Raw genomic sequence first — 25,796 nt, forward strand, 5'->3', positions numbered from 1 at the left:
GTGTAAGGAATATATATGTTTAGAAATGTAATGTAGATAAGTTTTAAAAAGTTGGTCTTCTCAAGTGTTGAAACCAAAACATCTAGGTTAAAGTGGAAAATATTCACTTATTTTCTGTATTTCCATTTCCCCCACTTATTGATGCATCAGTAAACATTTGGATTACCATGTAAAGTTGTTTTTGTATTAAATAAAATTGATCATTGTGTATATGTATTCTTTTGTTTCAAGTCTTTGTTATACAGTATTTTGTGAAGATACTGTAAAAGAATTATTACTCATAATATTTGATTCCAGATGTCAAGCTCTGCCGATTGTATCTTTAGTGGTATCGAATGCTGAGGAGGTGCATTCAATACTGATAACAGCATATTTTGCCTTAATTTTTCTAATTTGCTTGTGTTCTATTTGTACTCGTAGAAGGGCTCGACAAATTTATGAGTTTTTCTTGTATGTACGCATTGCTTGCATGATAGAATTATTTTCCTGTAGTTTACGGTTATTACAAGCATAACAGAAAACATCAAGAGACTTTGTGAAAACAATGATGAATTTGAATTACCTGATGATATTTGGGATTCATAATTTAAAAAATTCTAAAATAAAAATAAAATAGACTGCTTTTTTCACAGTTAAGTTGCTATATTACAACAATGTAACATTGACAACATCCATTATATAACGGATTCTTTTTGTTTAAAAATTACTAACCATTGTTATAACTGTATCTTTAGTCAAAATGAAAATAAATGTCTGATGAAAGGAGCGTGTGTTCTCCTGAAACGTCACAAAGAAAAAACTGTTTTCTTATGCTTGTAATAACCGTAAACTACAGGAAAATAAATTTATGAGGGAGGGAATTATGAATCACCCTGTATATAATTTCAAGTTCTTGAGGTCAAATAATAATTTTTGTTGTCTAGATTTTATTTTAGTCAGTGTGTGCCCAGCTGAATGAGTATGACTACTTTTATACACTTTTTATGGTGAAACCAGAATACATACTCGTAGTGAAGAAGCAAGATATTGCCTATAATTATTTGCAGTACAGTTCAAAATATTATAATACATATCGGATAAGGTATTCTAACAAACACTAAGTTAAGTTCAATCAAAGGATACAGGTAAAGTGAAATTTAAATAAATAAGCACTGGAGGTAAATGTTACGAATTTAATTGAACCGTTAGTGAAAATATAGCATTTTTGGTGCATATAATGATTTTTTGCCTGATCATAATTATATCATGTCATCACCATTGTTTTCTATAATAAATGTTTTCTATGAAGACTAGAGTAATAGATAGTAGAAAGCCTGCCATTAATAAACAAAACACACACACTGTGCTTGGTAATCCTAGTTCCTCAGATGTTTTAGCTGACGTGCATGGTTTCGTTGATGCCCACCATTTGTGAAACTGGTATTTCATCTGTCCACTCTCCTTGAACATGGAGACACTACAAGACAAAATTCTGAATAATGATCAGTGCTTATAAAAGAAGTACAGAGCATACAGAATACAAATGACTTTATAATGAAGACTAAATTTAGTCTATTTTGTAAAGGGAAGAAAAAAATATTGTAGGGTTATCAATCCCTAAGATATATATCTTGATGTGAACTTCAAGTGTTAAGACTGAACTGAACCTTTGGCCACTGCCAGGGCAGATTTTTTCAAATTTTCGTGTCCTTTTGAAAAGCATCTGTTATTCCAAAATCTGAAAAAAATACATCAGCTTAGAATTTCTTTTAGAGCAGTGATATGAATTTTCATGTGGTTTGCTTTCACTGTTATCTAGATGTTATCAATAGTTTCCTGATTATGTAAGTTTATTAAACTATTGATAATATCTAGATGACAGCAGACGTAAACACACAAAAAATCACATCAATACTGTATAAGAAATTCTAGGCTGATGTATTTTTTCAGATTTTGGAATATCACAGCAGCTTTTTGAAAACAGAGGAAAATTTGAAAAAAATTGTCCAGCCCAGTCTTAAGTGGGACTTATGCCAGGCTAACTGATGCATTCCACATCGTAAGATTGCTGTATACATAAGAGGTGCATTCAAGTTCTAAGGTCTCCTATTTTTTTTCTTCATGAATAGAAGCAGTTATAAAGGTGAGAGTTGTTTGAGAAGAAGCATTCATTCTTGAAGGTTGATGAGGACAGCATGATACGGCCTATAGGAAGCTAGTGGCGCTGTCTAACGACAGACATGTTTTTGATAGTGGAAATGACATCATTTACATCCTAAGAACAGCGTGTTATTATCCATTTTCTTCACCTGCGGGAGTATTCATCTTAAATTGACTGAGACATGCTGTGGTGGTGTCATGGATGTGAGCAATGTGCGTTTGTGTGTTCTGATAGTTCAAGGAATGTCGAACGTCGTATGAAAACAAACCAAAGGAGCCTCGCCCACGAACCAGCCACCAGCTACTCCATTGCTGAGAAGAGGGATGTTTTGGGACAGTGAAGGCATTATACTCACACATTGCTATCCTAAGGGTACCACAATGATGGGTACAAGCTATGAAACTGATTTGAGGACCAAGTTGCTTCCAGCATTGCGAAAGAAATGGCTGCAGCTGTGTTCTTTGATCAGGACAACGCACCTCCTCATCAGGCGGCCATTGTACAGATGCTCTTCACGGAAAACAAATTTGAAGTGAATCACATGCTCCGTCCATACTCACCTGACTTCGCACCTAGCAACTTTTGACTCCTTCCAACGCTCAAGGACAGTCTGTGGTCCCACATTTTCCAGCCGTTCCCTTCTTGCATCAACGATTATTCAGTATACAGAACAGACTCCTGAGAGCATTTGCAGAGGCCATGCTATCGTGACGTCAGCGTTGTGGAAAATGTGAACATCTAGATGGTGATTATGTTGAGAAGTGACGGCAGTTTCAGCTTTCTGAAGTGAGTATATTTCTCAAAATAATTTAGGATACCTTAGAACTTGAATGCATCTCGTATATATGTATGTGTGTGTGTGTGTGTGTTTGTACACATATTCATGCATGCATGGATATATCAGGATTGGTTCATCATCATCATTTTGATTAACCAAGAGGTAGAATAGCAATGTAAAATAAGGGTTAAAATATCCAAGACAGTAATTATGCGTGTAATTTTCCATGGTTATGATACATGATCCCTTACGCTAAAATAGGAACATAAATTAAGTTTTTGACATTAAAATTCTAAGAAAGATAACTATGGAACTTAGAAGGTTACGAAGTACTGAACTGCATGTTCTATATTCTTCCCCTGATATTATTAGGATAATTAGATCAAGAAGATTTTGTTAGGCAGGCCACGTAACATGCATAGGAGAAGATAGAAAAGTTTCCATGGTTCTTGTTGGGAAGCCTGTAGGAAGGCCGAGACAAATCTGGAATGGCAATATCAAGATAGACATGAAGGAAATTGGTACGAATCGACAAGAGTTGATTGACCTTGCTCAGGATAGGAGGTGGAAGACGATGTGTTGCTCTGGCAATACAAACCGTCAGGTTTAGGAATGCCAGAGATTTAATTAGATATGACACTTTTGCCAATACTGGAATTCCACTGATCTGATATAAAATTGCAATATTCCTTGAACATCATAAATTGTTGATTAACTTCCACAATGTATGTATTTCATGAAGTGACTTCAATGGGTTTATACTTTGAAAAATAAACTGCATGTTCAGAAATATCCTGTACAAATTCACAACATGAATTATATGCTTATATTCATAATTTTGCACTACAGGCTATTTATATTTATTCTAAAATTTGATACAGGAAAGTTTACTGATGAAAAAATTAAGAAAGATTACCAAATTAAACTGTCAAATAGATTTGATGTTTTGCAGGATTTAAATGATGATGAAAATATAAATGAAACAGACGTAAATAAGAATTGGGAGCACATACGTAATGCAATAGAATCAGCAGCTAAAGAAAGTATAGGATACCATAAACCCAGAAAAAGTAAGCCATGGTTTGATAATGAATGACATAATCTAATAGAAATAAGAAATCAGGCTAGACTTAGGTGGTTAAATAACTCTGATGATACAAATCTAAACAATTATAATAGAATAAAGCGAGAAGTTAACCGCACATTTAGAAGTAAAAAAAGAGATTACTTGAAAAGCAAAATTAACGAAATTGAAACAAACAGCAAAAACAAAAATATCAGAGATTTAGATAAAGGTGTAAATGAGTTTAGAAAGGGGTGGCAACCTAAAGTAAACTTGATAAAAGATAAAGACGGTGATTTTCTAGCTGACCCAAGCGATATTCTAAATCAGGCATGTCAAACTCAAAATATGAACTGGGCCAAATAGTCAGTAGTGTTAGATAGGGCGGGCCGCAAGGAAAAAAATTAAATTATCTTTAATACTTTATTTTAAAGAATGACTAACATAACACTTAATAAAATATATTGAACATTCATTGAAACTTGATCATTGCTTCTTGCCTGACAGCTGGCATCTTTTTTCTGACAGCAACTTATCAATATCAGGAGACATCTTATTCAAAGCAGCTACTTTCAGAACACAGCTAATATGAACGTCTGAAAAAATGGATCTCGTTGGTGACTTGTTCCTTTCACAAGTGAGAAAAGTTTTTCACACTGGTAAGTGCTACCGAACATTGAAATTATTTCACACGCAAATTTGCGGGTTTCTGGAAAACGTGCAGGCAAGTACTCAACTTTGAAACAAAAGTACTTTTGTTTCAAAGTTGAGTCGCACTGAATTTCAATTACTCCCATCTGCAAATGTGCTGCATTTTTTTCTACGTCAGTCGTAAACAGGGCTGAAAACAGGGAGATCTTGTCTTCGAAAGAACGAACATCATGGAACCTTTCCCGAATTCAGTATTCAAAACCTGAATTTTTTCGACGTACTTTTTGTACAAAACAGGGTCCTTTGAACTTGATCTGTATTTAGAACAAGTTGGAAAGTGCGTCAAGTCTGTTTCTTAACTGTTTTTCCCAAAGCAATAACTTATGCTCGAATGTTTTGACTTGATCATTCATGTTGGTGATTAATTGATCTTTTCCTTGCAGTTTCAAATTTAAATCTCACAAGTGTTTCGTTATATCAACAAGAAAGGAAAGATCTTGTAACCACGTTGGTTGCGAAAAAATGCTGGTGTCTTGTTCTTTCCTTTCCAAAAATTGGCGTATTTCATCTTTCAAGTTACAGAATCTTTCAAGAACCATAGCCAAGCGCACTTCTGTGTAGCAGGGCACTCCAGAATATTCGCTTTCTAAATCTGTTAAGAAATCAGAAAATTGTCGCTGGTTTAAGCCACGAGATCTTATGAAGTTGATAGCTTTTTTCACAGGCTTCATCACACTTTCCATGTTGATTACTTTTGAACACAAGACCTCTTGGTGAATGATGCAATACACATGATGGAACATGTGTTTATCACAGGTTTCACGAAATTGGTTTTGCAGTTTTGTCACAAAACCATTGTTTTTTCCCCGTCATTGAAGGGGCACCATCCGTAGCTACACAGGATAACTTTGACAGAGGTAAATCATACTTCCGCAAAAGTTCACGAACAGCAATAAATATATCCTCACCAGTAGTAGTGTCATGCAACGGTGCAATGTCCAATAGCTCCTCATCACAAGCACGAAGAAACACAGCTAAGTGAGCTACACCACCGATGTCTGTACTCTCATCACAAGCGATGGAATAGGCAATGAAATTTTACACTTTTGTTTTAATTTGATCTCTCAAATCACAGGCCAGTTTGGTTACTCTTTCAGCAACCGTGTTGCGGGATAGTGAAATGCCTTGAAAAGCTCTTACACTTGCGGGATTAACTATTTCAGCAGCTTTTGCCAAGCACCGTTTAATAAACTCGCCTTCGGCAAAAGGTTTTGACTGTTTAGCTATCAACTCTGACAATGCGTAGCTTGCGCGTACCGCAGCTTCGCTTTCTTGAGCTACTTTAGTAATTTTTCGGGCGAAGGCAGCTTGTTCCCCTTTTCCTTCAACCCTCACCTCATTCTAGATTACGGAGAGAAAACTGCGCAAGCAGATGACTTAGCCTTGGACTCTGAACAACTGGCAATCACTACATTCGTCAACCACCCCAATAAAGCAACACGACCACCTTTTTTCACCTACCGACGGGTATATCCTGTCCAAGAGGAAAACGTGTGAAATTTCACATCGTCTTATATAAAAACACATATATTTTAGCAACTACATCTGAAGGCTCTACTATTTAAAAATAGGTAATAGCAAAGGGGCCGCACAAAAATATATCGAGGGCCGCATGCGGCCCGCGGGCCGCGTGTTTGACATGCCTGTTCTAAATAGATGGAAGAACTACTTTAATGACCTTTTAAATGTCCATGTAGGAGATAAATCAGAAGTAAATGAAGTCCACACAGCAGAACCTTTAGTTCCAGAACCTAACTTGACTGAAGTTAAAGATGCTATTAAAAGGCTAAAGAATAACAAAGCACCTGGCATTGATTTAATACCAGCTGAGTTAATTAAATATGGTGGAAATTCATTAATATGTGAAATTCATAAATTAATTTGTTTAATATGGAATAAAGAAGAAATCCCTCAACAGTGGAAAGAATCCATAATTGTTCCTGTGTTTAAAAAAGGTGATAAAATGAACTGCAATAATTACCGTGGAATTACTCTACTCTCAACAACATATAAAATATTATCTAACATTCTTTTAACAAGATTAACCCCATATGCTAATGAAATTATAGGTGATTATCAATGTGGATTTAAACGTAACAGATCAACTACAGATCAAATTTTTCACATCAGACAGACACTTGAAAAAAAGTGGGAATATAATCAAAATGTCCATCAGCTATTCATTGATTTTAAAAAATTATATGATTCGGTCAAAAGAGATAAATTATATAATATATTATTAGAGTTTGGAATACCTAAGAAGCTTGTTAGTATGATAAAAATATGCACCAGTGAAACAGAAAGTAAAATTCGTGTAGGTATTAATATGTCTGACAAATTTACAATTCATGATGGGTTAAAACAAGGAGATGCATTGTCTCCATTGCTTTTTAATTTTGCCTTAGAATATGCTGTTAGGAAGGTAAAAGAAAGTAAAGAAGGACTAAAATTAAATGGTATGACTCAGTTGTTAGCATATGCAGATGATGTAGACTTACTGGGGGATGATGTGAATACAATTAAGAATAATGCTAAAATATTTTTCAAAACTGCTAAAGAGATAGGTTTGGAAGTTAACAAAGAGAAAACTAAATATATGCTTACAGGTAGAAACCAAGTGTTAGGTAATAATCAAAATCTAATTATTGATAACAACTCGTTTGAACCAGTTTCCAAATTCAAATACTTAGGAGTAATATTAACAAATGAAAATTATATTAAAGAGGAAATAAAAAGTAGGCTTAATTCAGGAAATGCATGTTACTTCTCTCTTCATAAACTTTTGTCTTCTTGTTTAATATCTAAGAAACTAAAAGTTAAAATATACAAAACAGTAATTTTGCCTGTAGTATTATATGGATGTGAAACTTTGTCCCTTACATTGAAAGAGGAACATAAATTGAGAGTATTTGAAAATAAGATCCTTAGGAAAATATTTGGACCTAAAAGGGATGAGGAGACAGGTGAGTGGAGAAGTTTACATAATTTAGAACTACATAATTTGTATTCATGTCCAGATATTATTAGAATAATTAAGTTAAGAAGACTTAGGTGGGCAGGCCATGTGGCACGAATGGGAGAGGAAAGAGGAGTTTACAGGATTCTTGTTGGGAAACCTGATGGTAAGAGACCTATAGGAAGGCCAAGACGAAGATGGAGGGACAACGTTGAGATGGACCTAAGGGAAATCGGTAGGGATGGAAAAGTATAGAACTTGCTCAAGATAGGGAAAGATGGAAGGCATGTGTTGCTGCAGCCATGAACCTTCGGGTTTAAGAAGGCTAGGGAGTTAGTTAGTTAGTTAGTTAGGCTATTTATAGAAATATCTGATCCCTAAAATTATCAATAATTGTACAGATACGTGGACACCACTTTATCTCTCCCAACACTTAACTCTTCGTCTATACTTACTAGTGCGAAATAGCTTCTTTGTAAGGCAGTCCCTTTCTATACCCCATGTACCCATATCCTTCAAAGAACTTGCCAGGTACCCATATGAAAGAGCAATTGTTCCTTGTTAGATACTTGGGGATAGGCTCACTGGTGAAGAAGAGGTAGGAAGGGTCAGTGTAGACTCTCTCCACACCTGCTTCGAAGTTAGGTACCAGCATGTTGGGTTCTCGTACCTTTTTGGCCAGTAACCGCATATCATCAGTTTCAGATTGCTGTAAAAAAAATGAACTAGCTGTCGGATTAAAAATTATGGATACCCGAGTTTGGACAAATTGTAGACTTACATAAAAACGAGTTACAACAAAATTTAGCTTATTCAATTCTGAGTAAAGCTATGATAACCACATTTTTTTTGAGTATGCCTTTGATTTTTTATCATCATGAGTACAAAAAAGTGCAGTTTTTAAGGTGTTTTCCAAACAACCACTCTCTTTGAAATTCTACGAATAAAAAACTTGTGGTCCAATTGTGAAGAAATTAAATACAGTGCAGTTAGAAAGGTTTTAAACAATTCTTAATTTTCAAATTTTTAAAATCGTTCAGTCACTACTGTGATGTCTGTTAAACCATGGAAACTGCAGGCTGTCACTGTGAGTGGTGTTGCCATGCTCAATACACACTGCAAAGAGCTTCAATACAAGACAAAGATTGTATTTGTAGGACTACCCAATACTAAGAAAAGGGTGTTTCACAAAATTGATAAGAGCTTTTTTTTAGCCGATTTAAAATATTTGAAAATTAAAAATTGTGTGTTAAAAAATCTTTCTATCTCCACTGCATTTAAGTTTCATCACAATCAGACCACAAGTTTTTTATTTATAAAATTTCAAAGGGAGCGGTCAATTTGGAAACACCAAAAAGTCAGCACATTTCTTGTCCTCATGGCGATAAAAAATTGAAGCCATACTTGAAAAAAAATTGGTTGCCATAGCTTAACGCAGAATTAAATAATCTAAATTTTGATGTAACTCGTTTTTATGTAGGTGTACTGGTTAATTTTGTAGCGTCCAAACTCTGGTATGTATAATTTTTAATCCAACAGTAGGATGTCATATTACAGCTGAAGAGGTTCAAGGAGTAAAATGTTAGGGAGCTTTCACACCCAAGTGACAAGTGGTATGGGCCCAGCCTGGAAAAAGAAACCTGACTCCACATGCGCCACCAACAGATTGGGGTGACCCAATGCACGCTCTTGATAAAATGGCACAATCAGAGTGACATGCAAGCGACATGCTTGATTTTATTGTGGTTTTGGGTATATTTGCTGTAGAAGACATTCAGAACAGCAAAGTGTGATAAAGAAAGTATGCAGATCAAACCATGAAATAGAAAATATGAGATTTTGAAAATAGAGATAAAAAAATGTTTGTGATTTATACGTACAGGGGTGTTACAAAAGAAAGAAGAGAGACTTAATATTTGATATGCACCAAACTCTTATAAATATAGACATGAACGTTACATGGTTTTGAAGGGAATATCTTAAGTTTTATACGTGCATTCTGTCTCCTATGTCAAATATCAGTGCACTAGTCCAATTCTTCAAGAATACATTGGAGCATATTCTTACCAATACTTGCACAGCTGTTACAGGGTGACAATTAATGAACTATATGAAATAAAATGGAAATTAGTGACAAACCACGTAGTGAACAAACTGTATTGCACATGTACCCGCTGAAGTGTCGAAACATCGATGACCTCCTGAATGGCAGTTTTCAGCTCGGCAATGGTTTTGGGGTTATTTCTGTACACCTTGTCCTTAACATAGTCCCCTTCCAGTAGCCTCTGGGTATCCCAGAGCCAGAATGCGGTCCCCAAAATACTTCTCCAGGACATTTTCACTTGCAAATGGCCGACATCAACACGTTGCGTGCACATACGCATACAAATTCCCATCATGCCCTGTGGCCAGCCACGCAGTTTGGACGTCATCACGCGAACCGTTCAGAAATTATGACTGTTTTATTTCATATAGTTCATTAATTGTCACCCTGTATGATGTCATGTTTTGTTTTCTGTACATTATAATATCTAGAAAAAAAATCTTTAGCATACACATTTTGAATAACTAAACTCACTTATATTTATTTATACCACAATGAAATATCTTTGTGGATTATCTGTATAACCACTGACATTTTGGAGAAGATATAAGAAAGAAGATAATAGAAGAATGTAAAGAAAGAGGTCAAAACTATAGAAAACTAAATAAGCAACTGATGATGCAAGAAAAGAATGGATGAAGCAGAAATGTGAAAAAATTGAGAAACTAGAAAATAGGGAAGGTATAATTTGACATATCGTGAAGTAAACCGTGTGGACTTTTCAACGAAGAAATGGAAAACAATGCAGATGATAGAAGATGACAAAGGTTTGGAAATAAACAGACAAGAAAATGTATCTGATGGTGAGAAAAGGCTTCTATTGATCTTTCAATACATCAGTAAGAAAAGAATGAAGCATTTTCAATTTGAATGTCCCAACTGATTCCATTGTTTACTGGATCTCTTTCTTCTGTTGTTTCAAACATGAATGCTGCGCAATTTCTTATACACTGTTACATTTCAAAATCATACTTTTTTGACAAAGGCACATACATATTTATGTCAGAATGTAGAACAAATAAAGTATAAGTTCAAATAGTACATTTTTACATCAATTTTTAATGTTATGTGAATAAAGAATTTTTAAATACTTCTCATGCTGTACCCTTTGAAGAAAACTCGGCAGCAGTTCTAAAGTGTGACAAAAAAATGTTGGTACAATAGAAAGTAATTAGCTTCCAAGTTAGATATAGTACTTCAGTGTCAGTTATACTGCTCGAATTTCCAACTGGCAGCTGGGAAACGAGTCAGCGCGATCAGTTGAATTCTTTTCAACTGACATTGCGCATTTTTGAGTCACAAAGCACCGAAAGTTCCTGGAGGGACAAATTAAATGAGCGTCGGATACTGTGAACATACTATAAAATGGAAAAGGGGGGGGGAGAGTTGATCAGTTCAGTTACTGAATAAAAGTTATACAATAGCACACAAATCATGGAAAATTAGTACACGAAATGCCCAAACACTGTACAAACTAATAAAAACAACTGACAAAAACAGACATACGCTTGGCAATGTTGTAATGAGGGAGTGATGTTACCCTTACAACTTTTACTTTGCAACTGAGGTTGACACTCATCAAGCCACACTCCCTGAAGACGATTGGTAGACAGATAGATCTATGTAGCAAAATGTAGGTTAGGTGCTAGGTAGGCGCACGATCAGTTTAATAGTCATTTGTTAATTTAAAAGATATAAACTGGTACACAAATAAAGTACTTACTGATATCTTGTCAAACATGCTGGATCCTTGAATGGTGCCTATAGTCCAGTGACCACTCCTGACTGCCTGAGAGAGTGACTTAACAGGCAGCTCATTGCTGATGTTAGTTAAGTGTGCCGTAAGACGTGCTGTGTAGCTCGAGAATAAGATAACTGTGAATAACCAGTACATGCCGTACACTAATTTGCTACGAAGTGTATTGGGACTACACTTTGCACCTGCAATAATGAGATTCATGTTAAGTTGATACAAACTATCAGAATCGTATTACTCATATGTAGGGCCCAGAAGTTGATGACATAAAAATAATTTTCGCTCTTAAAATGGAAGTTTGATTTTTTCATAAATTACAAGAGAATAATTTAATACTTATATAAAAACAAATTGTTTAGTGGTTTAACTACCGACTAACAGAAAATAGCCTGTGGTGCAAAGGCCCTTGAAGGGCAAAGCCTACTTCTCAACTGCCGACCCATTCAACCAGTTAGGGAGTGACACATGATCAGCATGACGAATCCTTAGTAGTTGTAGGTTTCTGTCACCAGAGTAAACTACTAAAGCAAATGAAAAAAAAAGCATTTAAGTGCCAATGTAGTTTTCCCTATTTTTACTTCAAGGTTTTCCTGTACAAGTCATTCACCTGCTTTTAGAGTGAACCGTACACAATACACTTGTATTTCGCGCACATTAGATTATATTTTTTTTAATGTTGCGACTATTAAAGCGATTGTAGTGGCCAGCAAGGGAACCTCAAAGTAGGCATCACACAAAGTATTTTAAATTTGCCGAAGGAAAAATTAATGTACCACAAATTAATTATTTAAGCCATTGACCTTATTTTCGATTAATGGCAAACATGCTAAAAAGACCGTGTCAGGAAATTTAAATACATAAGTTATGCTAGCAAATGCATTCAAAATTTACTGAACAACAGAGGAGAAGAAAAATGCAATAAAAACAGCAAAAAATACTGAAAAATGACCTAAAAGCCAAAAAAGGCCGAAAGATGCAAAATGAAAACAGTGCTTCTGGTTCTAACTTAATGACAATGGACTGATATCAGATTTATCATTGTTTTCAAGGCTCAGAAAAAAAAGATGATTTGCCATCAACTTCCGAGCCTACTTGAACTTGGTAAAGGAAAGTGTGTAAATTATATTTTCAGATATGAAATTAGTCAACCGGCACACTACTATCACATTGGTTCTGATGTGTTTGCTTGCAGCTGAAGTTATTTGCAGTTTATGATGTTGTCTGCAGTTAATTTTTCTAATGTAACTCTCCTGTCTGTTATGCCATGTAGGCACATAGGAGGTGCGGGAGTACAGCTATCAACATCACACTTCACCCCACCTTTACCCTTTACTCTCCAGGTTTAGTAATCCCCAAAGTTCTTTTTGCAAGGACATTGAGAGAAAAGTTTCCACCTGAGGTCACACAGGATATTCCTCTGTGAGCTGTATGTTGTGCTCTTTTATCCATTTGTGAGTGCCTCTTTGTAGCATCAGCTTTTAGCATAGGCATGGCAAATTAGTCCTCGGATATGTTAATTGATTTTAGTCTTGGTGAGGAGTGTCCACGTAATTAGTCTTACTTAAGAATGTTTGTTTTGTTTAAAGCCTGTCCATATACATATTGATAAGATATAATTGCATTGTCAGCATCTAAGAGAATCACTATTACAGAAAGAATTAATAAGTAGCATGTAATAATAGTAGTAAAAAGAACTTGACTGTACCCAGGCCATGCTAACTCCCGGCTCCCATTCACAGCATAGAATAGTTATTTTGACAAAATCCCTGCTGGCTGCTTCAGGGAGGAGGGATTTTAAGGTTGCCACTTGTTGCCCAAACAGGCCTAATCAGCTGTTTGAATTCAAGTTTCTTCATAGCTAAATGCAGCAACAGCATGTCACTGCCATAAAGGTGGATACAGTGCCAGTAGTTAGCTTTGCTCAAGTCTAGTTTTCGCCCCACTGTTGTCCAAAAATACATTGTTTAAGGTTTCTTTTAACACTATTATATGAGCTGATAGATTTTAGCTAGGTTAGCTTAGCATTCCACTCCCCAGATGCCATTACTGTCTAAGTACAGTATTTCCCAATGGAGGGTGGATTGACATTTGGAGTAGGCAGCACTGCATAAGAAGTGTTGCAATTATGTGTGCATGGAACATAATGCCTTGTCTGATATGTGACACCTGTGCTTTTTGCCTAAGGATCGAGGGTTCAATTAAAATTTTCATATACTTTATATTCCGACCCCCTTTTTTGTACCCTTTTTGAGGAATAACCTTTATCACTGAATATTATAATTAATTTACAGTATTTCAAATATAAAGTAATATATAGGCAGGCGCGTCACGTGATAATGTTCGCATGAGCACGTAAACACTCATGTAAATGTTTTAAATTACGTACATATTAAATACACACACACACACATATATTTATTCGAAAAAATACTTCTTTGATGTTCGAATATATACACACAATTTACTCGGAGTTGATGTCTTTCACGTCTAATAACTTTTTTTAGAGAGTTGGTAACACACTCCCATTGTGTTCCACGGATTGCGTTTAACACAATTGCTGTGCATGTCGCATCAGACTGACAGCTAAGGGACTGTTGGCCACTATACTGCGGAAGTGTTTACTGGGCTGTGTGAACATATGGTGCTGGGAGCCCTGATTCAAGCGGCAATACTTCTTGCATTCGGCACCAGAGTGCAGCATATACAAGGCACGTCTAGGGGAACTCGAGACCGTCTGAGCTACATAGTTGCAAACTTTAGTGAGAAATCGCTAAACTTGGCGGATTTTAAATTCCAGTGGGTGCTAAGTTCACGGAATAGTGACGAGCGACTTTTCTTTAGAAACTAGTCTGCAGGAGTTACATATCTTTCAAGGTTTATATGATTTGCACATGTGCGTCTAAGGGCCATTCAGACTATGCAACTTTTTTTTAGTAATCGACGTTTTTAATGCAAAAATAAAAGAACTCTCGCCAACTTAAATTGCAAAGGAAAGTGCAGATTATATTTACATCAATTGAACGTGCATTTTTCTGGTAACTATACTCAGAATAGTATGGAGTCCTAGGCCTAAATAGCTGTTACCGAAAACAGTTATCAATTGATGTTAGTAAATTATTTTTACTATTCTCTACGTTATTGGAATATGCTTATTGTGAGGAACAAAATATAACTTTCAGAATACTAGAGATGCATTTTTGCTACACATAATATTTTCTTCTTTGAAGTTAGAAAGTTAAAATGAAATATGCATAAAATTATCTCATTTGAAATTAAGTAATTTTTCAATCTACATATAAACGCACAAACATTGAAATTTAATTTATTGGTTGGAATAAACCTGATGTAAGTTGTTCTTTACAGCACTTTTTAAAAATATATTTTGCATTTTTCACCTGTAAATTTGATTCAGCAACTTTTAGCGCATGTTGAAGATTTAGCAACTTCTGCGTTTCAATTGTTGGCAACTCTGTTGCTGTAGGAGAACTGCAAGGGGACACGTTATTTTTGGAAAGGTCAAGTTCCGTTCATTTTGCGGGGCTATAAAAAAGCCTATGCTCTGGCGGCAACCGGGAAAATGCAGTTAGAGTGGTGTCGACTGTTGATAGCGCGATATCTATTGGCAAGTGGTTGGGTAAATTTATGTGCATTGACTTTCAAACGTGCGTGCGTGCGCGCGCGCGCGCGCGTGTGTGTGTGTGTGTGTGTGTGTGTAGTGTTTTGTACACTATGAATACTGTTAGGAGTTTGAAATAAACTTCATTTTCACAAATGAGCAAAGCAGAACGAACGGAAGTAAAAAGGATGGGCCCTCACCAGACAAACCTCTGCATTGTACAAGAGGTAAGTACTCCCAACTGAGTTATTGTGGGCGGGGCGAGGGCATTCTGTATATTACACAAATATCTTACATACACAAAATATTTTTTCTGAACTGGATGCATCCTCCCATCTGTCCCGCTAACGATGCACGTGTTTTCAACGCTGAATGAATGTCGTTGGTTAACATATAGTCGGTGTAACAGAAAGTAGATTGCGAAGTATGGTAGTCTTGCATTGTACATACCTGAGATTGCATGTTATACTAATTAGTTTGCACTAGCCATTACTAATTGTAAATAGCATAATTAAAAGAGTGTTAATTGCATAAAAAATCTTGTATTACTTCAAATATAGCGTGATTTTTGTGGGAAATAGTTGAAAATAAGTTGAACTGTTTTTCTTACTTTTTCAATTGAATATGAAGTGACAAGGGGAGAGGAGTAAATCTCCATTCAGTATAAAAATTTTATTGTGAATACCCGTATGTGAACCGCACGCAACACCACTGTATATAGGTATATACTTGTTATTCAACAAATAACTGACATAATCAGACTAGGAAAGAATACATTTTAATCTTCTTCGTCAAAACCCAGGCATTTACCTCCAGAGATAAATGAAGTCACTTGAAACCTCCTCTAAATCAGAATCTGAGTCCTCATGCAACAATTTTTTCTCTGTGCCATGCAGTGCATTACTAATGTCACACTTCAATGATTTAACCACCATATTAGTTTTCACAGCATCCTATGAAGCTTTAACCCATTCACAACATTGTGAAATGCTAGGCCTCTTCCTTAGGTAATCAAAAACTGAGTATCGGCTTATAAGACTGCACCCTGATTTTGAGACCTATTTTTAAAGCATCTTATATGCTAGCAAATACGGTAATGTCTCTAGCTCTAATCACACATTTTCTATAAACTCGTTAGATACCATCTGGAAATACCTTGCTGCACTAGTCCTCCATACAGTGTCCACATGCTTTCAGTAAAACTGTGTGGCCAGTTCTCATCTTGATCAGCCATGTTTAATAACCATAGACAGGCACTGAACACGAAGTGCATGAGGGCACAAGCTATCCAAATGTAGAGGGAGAAAGGGAGGAAGTAGGCGTTCCAGTTGAAGAGTGCTTTCTTACTATCACGTTGCATCAGGAGACCCATGCCACTGTGCTCTATTGGTGGGGAGAAGTCCAACACTTGCTGGCGTTCTCTTGTCACGCTGAGTGAATGCATGGCTATGTCAGCCTCCTACAAGAATAGAAATAGTTATTTTTAGGCTAATAAGAATAAGTACAGTGTGTTTTTAAAGTCCGGCAGGACTCTAATACCCTAATTTGTATTACACATGAATTTCTAACATTGGTTTCAATAGAAATTTCAAGGGTATGAAACTTCTGTTCGAATTGCAGAATAATTCGAATTTAGTTTCAACTAAAAAGAGTCCACTGTATAAGCACGTAAGGAGAACACACATTTGTTACAATTGCATTTAAAATACAGGACAATATTCTGTTTCTCGACACATTTGAGTGTGCACAGTCACGATGAAAAGGAAGCGAAGTGAGAAAACCAACTACTGATCCCTTTAGTTAACGAGTTTTCCCCGATCTTCCTTCCTCTTGGTATGACAATAGATGGCATATGCCATCTTCTCAGCTATGAACCTTGAAGTGTTGAACTGGATTCTGTCAGTCATTAATATTGTACGTTTAAAATATCTTACTTACATGCCTTTGTACAGCACCAACCATTCCTGTCCATTTCCCATCAGTTTGCAAGGATCCAAAACTCCCGTCGGGGCTTGGTAAAATTGTGTAACTGAAAGATAGGGGTAAAAACTGAACACAGATTTCTGGAAAAAAAAATCAATGCCTTTCAATATACTAAAGCTGAAGCCACCAAATTGAATGATAGTATTTTTTAGCCAATAAAAATATATTTGGAAAATTTAGGATCAGATATTTTTCTGGCAAGTCTGCACTGCATATTGCATCTGCAATTATCATCTTATTGTTTTGATTATATTAGGATTGGAATTGATGTTTCTTTATTGAATTTCTAAATTTGTAATATACGTAACTCACCACCTAGACTTATTCTTTTTTGTGCATTCAGATACTTAATTTGTCACAATGAACTTGTACAGAGATTGTTTCCGATCTATGGTGACAAAATTGCACACCTTGTGCAGCACCACCAAGCGGAAAGAGAATGAAGCTGCCAGTCGTGTGGGCACGGACCATTGACTGTGCGTGACAGGTGTGGTCATTGTGTATCAGGAAGAATGTCGCCGAAAAGCGGTGCATATTGGGAGGGTTACATAACTGCACTTTGCGACGTAAACTACAGTTATAGTGCCATTATAAAACTGTGCAAGGAGCGTAGATTCACTGTGTCCAAAAATGGCATATCACGGGTGTTGAAAGGGACAGGTAAGGCAAGGCATGGGATGATTCCTGTGGGGCAGAAACAGGCCAACTCCCGGCCTGCCACTAGCCACACACCAGCTACAATTCGGGATGTCAGGATGCTGGTCACCAGGGAGAATCCAGCCACACAGAGAAGTATCGCTAACCGGCTACAAACATCACTGAAGACAGTGCACACCATCATTCACCGCGATTTGTGTTTGGAAAAGCGACGCAAGGGTGTGTGAGTGCTTCAAGACAAGGCGTCAAGTCACACATCTCGCTCAACCTGCCTCTTCCTCCAACAAATGGCAGAAGAAACTGGAATTCGTGCCATTTTCCTTTCACAGACATTCCAGTGAAGTCACCTGATGCCTCACCGATGGACTTTTGCACCTTTGGCCTACTGAAACGAGCCTTGTCTCAAAGGAGACCCCGCACTATTGAAGGGCTATGGAAAGCTTGTCAGGAGGAGTGGTTGAGGCTGGGCATACTACACTTTGTGCCAGTCTCCTACAGTGGAAACTTCAGTGTCGGGCGATTGTCAAGATGCAGGGACACCAAATAGAGCACTCTCAATAGTGGCGACATGGTTTCTCTTAAGGAAGGTGCAGTTTGAAATCGTCACCATAGATCGGAAACAACCTCTGTATATTTATTTATTGTACTGATTATATATTTTCTCACCTAAAATTCAGTTTCTTACTGATAGCATCAATTAAATCAATGAGGTATCCATAGGCTGTAATTTTTCCTTTCTGGTTTTGAAGAAAAACAAATGGTGGACCCTGTGAAATAAAATATCTGCTGCAAATAATTTGAAATCGAAAAAAATAACTTCAGTTTATTAACTTGTTTCACTTTGAAACTAAACAAGTAAAACATAGCTCAAGACATACAAATATATATTCAGTGTAAATACAGGAACATTTACAATTTTTAAACTGCAATCAATTACACTTAATTACAAGTAAAGAATATTTATTGCTATTTCTAACGTTTAAATTCTACATAGAACTTTCCTGCATGACTGAAACTGCATATAGGAATATATGCTTGTAGAAGTTCGTAGTGTATTTGAAATTAGTAAGTGAATTCACAAGCAATGTGTTAATTTATAGGAATTTAGAAAATATAAGTTGATAAATTTTTATTACAACACATTAAAAGTATAAATCAGGTAAATCTTAAACATTAGTATATTTAACCCTCAGATGCAGGTCTGTTTTGTACAGTATTAGCCTCAATGCTGAAGTTGTTTTTTGCATTATTAGCCTTAATGCCAGTTGTAGTTTCAAATTTCAAGTAAATACAATTCTACTTTAAATAATTTGATATGTTTGAAACTAATAATGGTTGAGTCATGAATAATACCACACTTTGTTCAATATAGATCAGGCTACAATTTCATGCTATTAAATTACATGTATGTGTTATTAAATAGAAGAAGAATGATCCCAAAGCATGGGTGTCCGCAGGATTTCTCCAGGGAGGAGCAAGTTAGGTATTTTTTTCCAGGGGAGGGGGCAAATAAGGCACCTTCTCCCCCATAATAGTGTTGTCCCCTCAAAAAGTCATTGCTTCAATATGAAGTTATCCTGTTCATGGAATAATTAATTATTGTGGCTTGCCCTTGCCCTTCTTCTGGACGTCCATGTCCCAAAGCTGCATATCCACAATTTTCTCAGTTGTTCCATCTTGGTATTTAAGGGTTAGCTTAGAAACTGGAGTAACTACTTCAATATTAAGACTTAAGAATAATTTAACTGGAAAAAAATGGAAGCAAATTCTTCATAGAACAACTTACATGAACAGTTACAATTCGAATCTCTTGGGCATGAAAATTGTGAGGTCCTAAATATCCAGGAAGTTCTAAATGTAGTCCTTTTTCTGTTGCCCAGGAACCCCTTTTTTCTCTCAAGAGTTGCTCTGTCGTTCCAATGGTGTACACATCCCAAACTTCAATTTCCTTTAGAATTAAAATAGGCAAATTGAAATATTTTCAATGATATAGACTGAATTTTTTTCATTGTACCAAACTCTAAGTACTTAGAAATTTAACTCATTTTATCGTTGTACTGCCATGTATTTTAGAGATTAATTCCAGCACAGGAAACGCTGTCTTATATAGTTTATCCAAGAGACAAGTAAAGCTTTGCACTCGTCTTTTATTGCAGTGTGTCTAGTGGCCAGAAATTGTTGACACCAGCAATTAAACTTGTTTGTTGACAAATGTAAAGGCCAACATTGCGAAAAGTCTTCAAAGCAGTTTAAACATACTGAGGTAGGCATGCCATAGCTGTGTAATGATCTTCATGAAGTTGAACAAAAGTACTGCCATTCTCATTTTAGATTTCGTTCGCTATGTTATTGTGAATGAATCCTAGTAGGCTAAGTTAACTTTAGAAAGTATATTATGATAATTCTTATTAAATTCACGGCCATGAAATTAGGCGGGTGGCAGAAGTTTGCACTGTTGCCACATCAGAGCACAACCCCGTGCTGTGTTCGGAGGTTCAAGAGAATAAAACATCTCATAGCAGAGTTATTGAGTTGGTCTTTGTAATACATGTGATACAAACTGGCAGCATTTGCTCGAAAGGTCAGGGATGACACAAAAGTGCCCTGGAGAGTGGTCGGTCTGATGCTTGAATTAGTCAATGGCACTGGTTGACTTTGCCACACATTGCTCATATGTGGCACCAGTGCATTTCTGCCCAGCCAACTATCTTCATGGCTGTGCGTTTAGTGTTGCATTATATATGTTCAATTTTTGAACAAGTGTTCTCGGGCTATCAGCCAGGTTAAGTCAATATTGGCTTCCAACATTTCGAACACATACATTGCTCCCATCATCAGGGAATATAGGAATGGAAACATAGGTGTAGCTAGAACTTTATATTTGGGTGTGCACAAAGGAAAAAAATGAGGTCTTGTACCTTTTTAATAGCATATTTCGCAACACAATCACTTGGCTCTTTAACTGCACTGATGTTTGTAAAGGAAAATAAATTCACTAAATGACAGTGTTGAAAATTTCTGAATATATGTAGTAGAAAAAATCAAATTGCATAGAAATTACACACACAAAAAATGTTCATAAATGTTACAAACAAATACATCAAAATACACGTCACCTATAACAAGAGACGTCTGTCAAAAGGTACAATGTTCTTAAACTCATCAATAACTTCATTTACATCCATAGATTAAGCTTTTTCCTGTAAAAAAGTAAGAGCAATCTATCCTGCTTCTGAGTTGCTCTTAATTTAGTTTTAACTTGGGTAAGCTTGGAGAAAGCTCTCTCTCACACGTGCAGCTTGTGACAGGTATAGAAGAAGGGTGCTGCAGTAAATATCTTATTTCTCCAATGACATCAAAATATCGAAAAACTATAGACACTCGTTTCATCAGCGATAATGCACACGTTTGTACCAAGTAATGACATTTTCAACTTCTTACAAATTGCCGCTTATTTTCTCTCTTATTGAAATATCTGTCATTAATTCTCTTTGATAAAGCAGCCCATTAGGGTGTGCCTAGGCACACCACGCAGCTACGCCTATGAATGGAAACCAGTATAAGGTTAAATATGTGACTATGATGGGCGGAGTTTGGACTCTTGTCTTCCTATTGGCTCACTCTGGATGCTGGTGTTATTATTGGCTGGAACTTTATTTTTACTGAGGAGTGCGTTCCAGGCGTGACTCAGCTGGAGTCCCACGTCCCTGTTCAGATTGATGCTTTCCCGTGAAATGGCTATGGCTTCTTTTACTCTTCGGTCCCAGTACCCAACACATTTGGCTGTTATTTGATGTCAGCCCTCTGTGATGCTGTGTTCTGCAAGTCCTGACTTTTCTGGTTGGAATAATCTGATGTTGCGAGGATGTTCATTATCTCATTGTTCAATGGTGCATCCTGTTTGTCCTATATATGGGCCAGAAATTTTCCTGGGGGGGGGGGTCGAATCGAAGATGTCGAGGACACCCCCTCCCCTCAATACAGATACAGACCGGTGACATATGCAGGTTTGTTAAAAAGGGGTTCATTTTTAAAATTATTGCATTATAGGTATTTTAAATTATGTTATTATTATAATTATTATTACTAGTAGTAGTAGTAGTAGTAGTAGCAGTAGCAGTTTTAGTTTATTTTAGCATCCAATAAGTTTATTATATGAATAATATAGTACTTGTTACAACCAAGATTACATAATCGTCACTTCTAACATTAGTAGCAGTAGGAGCAGCAGCAGCAAATGCAGTAATATAAGAAGCTTCAAAACGTGTTACAAAAGTTACAAATTAACAGAGTTTCAGTGTTGCAAATTATGAAAGTTTCGTACCAAATTCAATATCTCAAGACTATTTTTAAACAATGACACAAAATGAGGTGAAATAAAGTGCTTTGTTTATAAATTGCCATAAATTGAAAAAAAGGAGATGGAAATTTCCAGGGGGGGGGGTTGACCGACTGGTTCGACCACCCCTGCTGACGCCCATGGTGTCCCACACTCACATGGTGTATGGTTCAAATCACATCGCCAGAAAAACTGCAATTCCTATGTTCAATTTTATTGTCAAATTGTAACACTGTCGCCCAGGTTCATTTCCCAGTGGAAGAACATTGCGCAGTACTGTGGATGTCACTTTAAACTGTTCAGTTCTGATTAGCCTTTCTGAAGATAATGTAGACTTAAAATAAACATTGTCAAGAAAAGAAAAAAGCAGTTATGATAACATTTAGTTAAAATTGCAAACTTTTAGTAGAGAAACCATAAAAGATAAGACATTCTTGGAAATTTTTGAAAAGTTTTTTTCCTGAAAATGCACAAAAAACGGACTGTTAGAAACCTGGAATTGTACTTGAATTTTGTCTTTGCACTCCAATACCACCCTATAGTAGTAAGATTTCAAGCCCAGTTTGAACCAAGACACATATTCTGCAAACACAGGTAAAGGGAAGGACACAACTGAATATAGTTGAAGATAAGTAAATATATTTACCTTGCTATCACTTATTTCACCATGGTACCAGTGGAAGTTACCTTTGTTGAATTGTAACTGTAAATTTTCTCGCCCAATAAGGAGAAAGGCTGCCATTCCGGTAACCATCTGAACCCTTTGGAGATCAGTCATTAGAGCTGATAATTTTGATGAATTGAAGTCATCCATCAGTAACACAAAATTTGATTTGACATTGTCATTGTCAAGTTGAGACTCGCAGCTTGATTTAATCATGAAAGAACTAAGAAATTCTGAATATTTGATGCATTCTGAAAAGAAAAGTGAGAGTAGATATTTCTGTAGTTTCTAGTAAATTTAAAAGCAATCACCATAGAAAGTTTTGGACTTTCTCCAGGACTAAAACAGAATTCTCTGTAAGAATTGCACTATTTTTTGTATCAGACACCCTCTCTTTATTTCCTACAACACCTTGCTAATTAATAATTTAGTAAGGAATTCCATAAATGAATGTTACATGTCCGAAACTTACAAATGAATGTCTAGTTGGTTACCAAGTACAACACCAAATTGTCTTCTTTGTTGATTTGGTGTCACATAGTGTAGTTGGTGTCTATAGCATTTGCACGTTCTGGGGTTGAGTACAGTGTGGTGTATGTCCACAGGGAGGTTTCATGATGTGCCTGCATCATGGGAATTTTTGGGGGGGACAAAATTTTATACCAATTCTATATACTGTATCTTCACACAAAAATGGTGGGGGGGGGATCACTTCGTTCGATTGACTTGTTATTGATTTTTAGTTTCGGTTATTATGTACAGGTTTTCTACCTACCTGTGGGTGATCGTGGCTATAGGGTTGAAATGAAACACTACCTCTTATGCCCTTAGAATCGGTTTGGATGGTGGGGAGGGGGGGGGGCATGGTATTCGCATTAATACAAGGTTAGTCGAGCAGACAAACTGTGCAGAATAAGGTTCAGTACACTAACAATGGCAGTGGCCTAAGCAGTTTTACGAGGTGTGGCTAGAAAAAAAAACCAGATTGATGTTGCTGTCGACGAACGGCAAGCACATCAAGGTCAAGCGGTACATGAGTGTATAACGTGATATCCTGCATATCGACTGTGTGATTGCCCAGCTACGCAGCGCTCAGTTTCACTGTAGCTTGTGGACGAAGTGAACCGTACATCTGTGCTCCGTCGGAAAAATGTTAAGTGTGAAAGTTGAACATCGTATCAATTTAAAGTTTCTTATGAAACTCGGAAAATCCGCCACAGAAACTTATGGTTTGTTGAAGGAAGTGTACGGAGATGAGTGTTTATCGAGCACGCAAGTGTTTGAGGGGTTTCAAAGGTTTAAAGTGGGACGAGAGGTGATTGCGGACAACTTGCATCCTGGATGGCCTTGCATGTCAAAAACGGAATCAAACATTGCAAATGTCGGTAAATTGATTCGAAAAGATCGTTGCTTGAGTATTCGAAAATAACCAACATTATTACATCACTGTGCTGACGACCCTTCGTGAGCAAGTAAGAAGGCGACGACCTGATTTGTGGAAAAGCAAGTCATGGATTCTTCATCAGCACAATGCTCCTGCCCACATGGCATTGTCAGTCAAGGCTCTTTTTTTGGCCAAGCATAGGATCACAGTGTTTGGACATCCACTCTATTCGTCGCATCTTGTTCCGTGCAACTTTTTTTTTATTCCCAAAGGTCAAATCAGCACTGAAAGGAACCAGATTTACGACCGTAGAATCTGTAAAAACAAAAGCGACGGAGGTCATGAACATGGTTTCAGAAAATGATTTCCAGCACTGATTCCAGCAATGGAAGATTCGTATGGAGCGGGATATCGATAGTTCAGGGGAGTACTTTGAAGGGGATAATGTTTGCATAGTCCGGTTTTTTCTAGCCACACCTCGTATGTTAGCAAACATGAAAGTGAGCCTAAATTACCTAAAGTAAACATATTGTTTAAATATGTCTGTATTATATTGTTCCGCAAATTTTGTCTTGACCAAAATGATTTGAGTAAATAATTCGACATAAAGGAAGGGGGGGGGGCGAATGTTATACCTTTTTGGGGTTGGGCACCCCTGTATGTCCATGTGATACGTTCGAACCTATCAGATGAATGTTGAAAGCAGTAAGCAGACATTTGTTGAAACTTATGAATTTTCACACTGCTATTCTTGCATACTGTGCCTACTTGGTTGAACATAATTTCCTTGCACAGCTTTGCACTGGGATGCACCTGCACTACACCTAGTGGCATAAGTGCAGCCAACTAGACTTTGCTAATGAAATGGCAACAGTCATAGAGGAACCTTCGGCCAAAGTCTCTGCACACCTTCCCCTCAATCGGTCCAACTCGGGCCTCAAGGAAGCCTGCTCCACTCTGCCCCCTCCACGTGGGAGTACAATGCACAGGAGTCACAGGTCTGCGCAGGCTCTTTCGACTGTGGTTCCACTATAACTTACTAATATTAATAAGATGTTTATTCTTTGTGAAGCCATGACATATTAAGTAAAGAAAAAAAAAGGAAAAACTTTTAAGGACCTTAACCTAACAAAAGTGGAATACTCACTAATTGATGTGCTAAGAAGAGTGATGTCACTCCATCCAAGATGATGACAGAAATCTCTTATAAAGTTTCCAATAAGCGGGTAGTCAATCAAGTTACTCACATGCGTTGTATTCTTGGCATGTGATATCTCACTCTGTAAGCATGGCAAGTAAAGAACTATTACATAAAAGAGGTGAAATCGAAGTGCAGATTGGTCACAGGTTGTCATTGGGATGGCGGAACAGAAAATTATTATGGCGAATATTTTTGTTACATATTTCTTCACATGCTTAGGGTCTTCTTTAATAATCAACATGTTTCCTGAAAGAAGAGACACAGACAATTTACTATGAGTTTGCAACTTACAATTCTTGTTTTATCACATTCTTGTAAATTCTGCTTTACGCTTTGAGTAAAATACAAATAAGTTCTAAAGTAGGTGTAATTTTTTGTATGGCAGGCTGCACAACCCTGCTTTATATCGGTGAAATCCTCAAGCGACTCACGTTGCCTGTCGCT

The 25,796-nt window shown here is 36.7% G+C and overlaps 1 protein-coding gene across 1 annotated transcript; it reads right to left on the reverse strand.

Moving 5' to 3' along the window:
- Positions 1-1,232: 1,232 nt before the first annotated feature.
- Positions 1,233-25,594, reverse strand: LOC145981000 (putative glutamate receptor). The gene is made up of 9 exons (XM_083114096.1): positions 25,299-25,594; positions 22,750-23,018; positions 19,551-19,712; positions 18,431-18,531; positions 17,063-17,153; positions 16,280-16,583; positions 11,476-11,693; positions 8,104-8,357; positions 1,233-1,456 (listed from the first exon to the last, which is right to left on the reverse strand). Exons 1-9 carry the CDS (start codon positions 25,591-25,593, stop codon positions 1,252-1,254), a joined length of 1,899 nt encoding a protein of 632 aa, XP_082970222.1. The 5' UTR covers position 25,594; the 3' UTR covers positions 1,233-1,251.
- Positions 25,595-25,796: the final 202 nt, after the last annotated feature.

Source organism: Lepisma saccharinum, chromosome 28 (assembly GCF_977018435.1).
Source record: "Lepisma saccharinum chromosome 28, izLepSacc3.1, whole genome shotgun sequence".
In the NCBI taxonomy this organism is placed as follows: domain Eukaryota; kingdom Metazoa; phylum Arthropoda; class Insecta; order Zygentoma; family Lepismatidae; genus Lepisma; species Lepisma saccharinum.